At 33.3% G+C, this 5,325-nt stretch overlaps 1 protein-coding gene across 1 annotated transcript in view; it reads right to left on the bottom strand.

The window, feature by feature from the left end:
- Positions 1-3,784: 3,784 nt before the first annotated feature.
- LOC112460410 (sodium- and chloride-dependent GABA transporter 1-like) overlaps positions 3,785-5,325 on the bottom strand; it is a gene marked incomplete at its 3' end in the record, with an annotated part of 8,686 nt that continues 7,145 nt past the window's right edge. Inside the window, exon 8 of the mRNA XM_025025069.1 lies at positions 3,785-3,885. Coding sequence (XP_024880837.1) covers positions 3,785-3,885 — 101 coding nt within the window. The remainder of the gene's footprint in view (positions 3,886-5,325) is intronic.

The raw sequence follows: 5,325 nt of genomic DNA, 5'->3' as shown, positions 1-5,325 counted from the left end.
AAAAAATGTTTTCTTGATAATATTACTTAAAATAAATAATATTCTACATTCTAATTATTCGATTCTTCAGTTAAGAATATAAAATTAAAACAAACATTTGATTTGCTAATTATTTTGATAGGACAAGTCAAGGCTATGACGCAGATCACAGTGCGTAATATCAGAAATAACTGATTTATTCGTCGTTTTCATACATCGATCCGTAGGTTTCGGCTCAGCTTTGAGCCATCTTCAGCAGTAGTTGCACAAGTTAAGTTACACGTTCTCCGTACCGTGTGGTGAGTTTACTGATTCCAAATATCAGAAACATAGACCAATTGAGCCATATCCGTAAATTTGTTCAATTAATGTCGAGATATTAAAAAAATCCTTTAGGAAACTCATCATTCGGTCTGAAAAACGTGGAATACAGAGCCATGTACATAATGAATACTCTATGCGAGAAGACTTAACGATCTTATCGACAACGACACACAGCAATGATATGAAAGGTCCTGCAAGAAGAGGCATGTCGTAGGTCAATACACCGGCGAGAATTATAACAAAGCACGATTTGACACCGTCTCAAAATGACACGGATTTTTTGCATCATGCATATGTCACGGTTTTGAGCAAATTGTAATCCATGCTCATGAACTTTGGTCGTTGGCAAATCGGGGTTTTACTATTGATACGTGCAATATTGTGACGGTGTCAAATCGTATCTTTGTTATAATTCTCGTCGGTGTGTTGACCTACGACATGCCTCTTCTTGCAGGACCTTTCATGTCATTGCTGTGTGTCGTGTCGATAAGATCGTCAAGTCTTCTCGCACAGAGTATTCATTATGTACATGGCTCTGTATTCCACGTTTTTCAGACCGAATGGTGAGTTTCCTAAAGAATCTTTTTAATATCTCGACATTAATTGAACAAATTTGCGGATATGGATCTATTGGCCTATGTTTCTAATACTTTGAATCAGTAAATTCGCCATATGGTACGGAGAACGTGTAACTCAATTTCTGTAACTACCGCTGAAGATGGCTCAAAACTGAACCGAAACGTACGGATCGATGTAATGTATCAAAATGACGAATAAATCAGTTATTTCTGATATTACGCACTGTGATCTGCGTCTGACCCTCATAGTTTTGACTTCTCCTATTTTAATCTCGAGGTTCCTCATATTACGTTATTTATTTTTTTTAACTTTCTTTGATAGAATTTTATTATGCTTCTTGAAGGAGTATAAATTCTTCTTTCGAGTACATGATAAAGACTCTTTCTAAAATTTGTACATTTTATAACTATTATCAAGAAAATATTCTTTCTTAAAGACAACCGTTACTTATTAAAAGAAAAAAGTAAATTGAGTAATCGCTTTTTTAAGCAGTAGAATTGATATTTTCTTGTGTATGCATGTACACACGTATGTACATACGTGCGCACAAAAAAATTTTCTATGTCGTTAGAAAATTTTACTATCATCGCTTAGAACGGGGGCCCGGCGTTACGCGCCGCTCGTGCGTGATCGCCGCCGCTTGTTGTAAACAACTGCCCGCGCGCGGACCGCGGGGCGGTCGTATCTCACGGCGCGCTTGGATTTGGCGATGGGCCGGGCCAATACGGCGATTTTTAATTATTAATAACTCATAAACTATTGAGAAAATTGCAAAATGGTACAAGACTTTTCGACTCAGTTTGGCTCGTTCTATCTAAATACGAGAAAAGTCCCCACGATTTACGGACACCCTGTATATATATATATATATATATATAAGACTAGATTTTTCGCCCGCGCTTCGCGCGGGCTTAAAATCTATTCCCCTCTCCCCAAACTCACTCATTAATTAGGAGCACCTTTGATATTCTTTCTCCTCAATCTCTAACCTATATCTTCGAATTCTTTTTTAAAAAATAAAAAATAATAGATAATATTATAGATGCAGAGATTAGCATATTGTCAAATATTACAAAAATGTAAACTCTTATATTAAAGTCTTTAAATTTTATTTTTGCTTGCGCCTCGCGCGTTTTCACTCTCCGTTGACCCGCCATTATTAACTCTCTTTCATTTTCTTTCATTTTATTTTTTCTTTTCAAAATAATCAAAAAATTAGAAAAATTTTGGCACCGGTTTCAAGAAAATTAATTTATTAATAAAAAACTACCCATTAATAAAAAATTAAACTTATCCTCCAAAAATTAAAAAATTTTTGACACACTTTACTCCTATTTCATATATAATTCTTTAAGATTTGGTCAATTAATTCCCGAAAAATTGGAAAAATTTTGTAACCGGTTCCCAAAAAAATCGGTAACGAAAAATTATACACTTTATAGCAATCTCCGGGAAATTTTACCTCTATTTTATATGTAATTCTTTAAGATTTGGTCAATTAATTCCCGAAAAATTGAAAAAATTTCGTAACCGGTTTCCCAAAAAATCGGTAACGAAAAATTATACACTTTTTAGAGCAAACCCCAGGAAATTCTACCTTTATTTCATATACAATTCTTTGAAATTCGATTAATTAACTCCCGAGAAATTTGAAAAATTTTGTAACCGGTTTCTACAAAAATCAGTAACGAAAAATTATCTATAAAAATTATCCATAAAAAAAATTTAGCTTGATATCTCAAAATTTACGGAAATTGGAGCAGAAATCCGAAACCCCTTTATTATTAGCAATTTTTCTATAAACTCATTATAGCCATCCTCAAAAAATTAGAAAATTTTGAAAAAAATCGATTATGAAAAATTATACACATCTTTGCCATCTCCAAAAAATTAGAAAAATTTGGGCATTGTTTTTAAAAAAGTAACGAAAAATTATCTCTAAAAAAATTCAGCTAATATCTCAAAATTTGAGGAAATTATAATTATTATTATAATTATTTAGATATAATATTTTTTTAAAAAATATAAATATTATTAAAAAGAATTTTATTTTACACCCACGAAATATACGTTTTGCAATATTGAATAAAACTCAATTAATTATTAATTAATATTTATAATCACAATTTTTGTAATCTTCTATTTCCTTCATCCAATCTTCTGAGATCAAAATATTAATATCGTTAGCTATCGCAGTGCGTAGTTAAGGCTCGTCCAAAATTAATATAATTTTATACACATCATTTTAGCCCTTTTTTATTAGCAATTTTTCTAATTCTATTACATTCTTTAGTTTTTTCTACCCCTATCTATATAATTCTTTCAGATTCGGTCAATTACAATTTGCGAAAATTAGAACAATCACGTACATTGTTTTAAACAAAAATCGGAAATTCCTTTATTAATATCAATTTTTTAATTCTATTAAATTCTTAAGTTCTTTTACCCCTATTTCATGTATAATTCTTTAAGATTCGGTCTTAAATTTCTGAACCGGTTTCCAAAAAGATCGGTAACGAAAAATTATACATTCCCCGGGAAATTCTACCCCTATTTCATGTATAATTCTTTAAGATTTGGTCTTAAATTTTGTAACCGGTTTCCAAAAAGATCGGTAACAAAAAATTATACACTCCCCGGGAAATATTCTACCCCTACTTCATATACAATTCTTTGAGATTCGGTCAATTAATTCCCGAAAAATTGAAAAAATTAAAAAAACCGGTTTCCAGAAAATTGGTAACAAAAAACTATACACTTTATGGCACTCACCGGGAAATTCTACCCCTACTTCATATACTTTTGGTAAAAATTAGGTCCACTAACGAATGAGTAGTCCGCGGTCAGAAATACATACATACATACATACAGACGGTACTTATATAATAGTATGATGATAAGATAAGATAAGATGTATGTATATATATATATACTAGTACTTTCAAAAGTCATGTGCCCCGTTTTGAAATCCAAGATGGCTGATCCAATATGGCGGCTAAAAGCCTGAAAATAGAAGAAAAATCTACATAATTTAACGTAATCATGTTTTTAAATATTGATTCGGTTTTGAAATGGTTTGGTGAGGAGTTTTTAATGTCTGTGATGTTGAATCTGGGAGCTAGTTAAAGTTTGGAACGTTCCTGGAGCGATTAAAGTTTGGAACGTTTCTGGATTTTTTAAAAATGATTTGTCCCGTTTCTCCTTTGGCACAGAGACATTTCTGAGTGATAAATACGAAATACATAAGAGACCGAACCGATACACCCTGCGGAAGACACCCTTATACTCAAAAAACCTACCCCCCGACCACTTTAAATATTCTGGCTACGCTTAAAACGATTTGTCCCATTTCTCCTTCGGCACAGAGCAACTACTAAATGCCACACACAAAATACATAAGAGACCGAACCGACACACCCTGCGGAAAACACCCTTATACTAAAAAAACCTACCCCCGGACCACTTTAAATATTCTGGCTACGCTGAAAACGATTTGTCCCATTTCTTCTTTGGCACAAAGCAACTTATAAATTTCCCGTAAAATTCATAATTTATTGCATATCCTCATAGGGTTTGCAACCTACTACCAATACTATCTTTCTCCTCTCACTTTAACCCTTTGGACCAACGGCTTAACGTCTCTTTCCGAAAGACGGAGCCCAGTTTTCTCCGCACAAGAGCAATGGGACAAATTGTTTTCGGCGTAGCCAGAATATTTAAAGTGGTCCGGGAGTAGGTTTTTTGAGTATAAGGGTGTCTTCCGCAGGGTATATCGGTTCAGTCTCTTATGTATTTTGTGTGTGGCATTTAGTAGTTGCTCTGTGCCGAAGGAGAAATAGGACAAATCGTTTTAAGCGTAGCCAGAATATTTAAAGTAGTCGGGGAGTAGGTTTTTTGAGTATAAGGGTGTCTTCCGCAGGGTGTATCGGTTTGGTCTCTTATGTAATTCGTATTTATCACTCAGAAATGTCTCTGTGCCAAAGGAAAAATGGGACAAATCATTTTTAAAAAATCCAGGAACGTTCCAAATTTCAATCGCTCCAGGAACGTTCCAAACTTCAACTAGCTCCCAGATTCAACATCACAGACACTGAAAACTCTTTACCAAACCATTTCAAAACCGAATCAATATTTAAAAACATGATTACGATAAATTATGTAGATTTTTCTCCAATTTTCAGGCTTTCAGCCGCCATATTGGATCAGCTATCTTGGATTTCAAAACGGAGCACATGACTTTCGAAAATACTAGTAAAGACTAATTTTTTGAGCTATCGAACGTCTTCGTAGGTCGCTTCAAATTTTGGGCAGACAAGTGATCCGGTTGACGTGAAACGTCCCTATACATCACATATATATATAAACCAGCTAGTATATATAGTATAGTATATATATAGTATATATATATATATATATATATATATATATATATATATATATATA

This window comes from Temnothorax curvispinosus, unplaced genomic scaffold (assembly GCF_003070985.1).
Source record: "Temnothorax curvispinosus isolate PA1 unplaced genomic scaffold, ASM307098v1 QBEX01010492.1, whole genome shotgun sequence".
NCBI classification, from domain to species: Eukaryota; Metazoa; Arthropoda; class Insecta; order Hymenoptera; family Formicidae; genus Temnothorax; species Temnothorax curvispinosus.
This window is presented reverse-complemented; position numbering and strand designations above follow the sequence as displayed.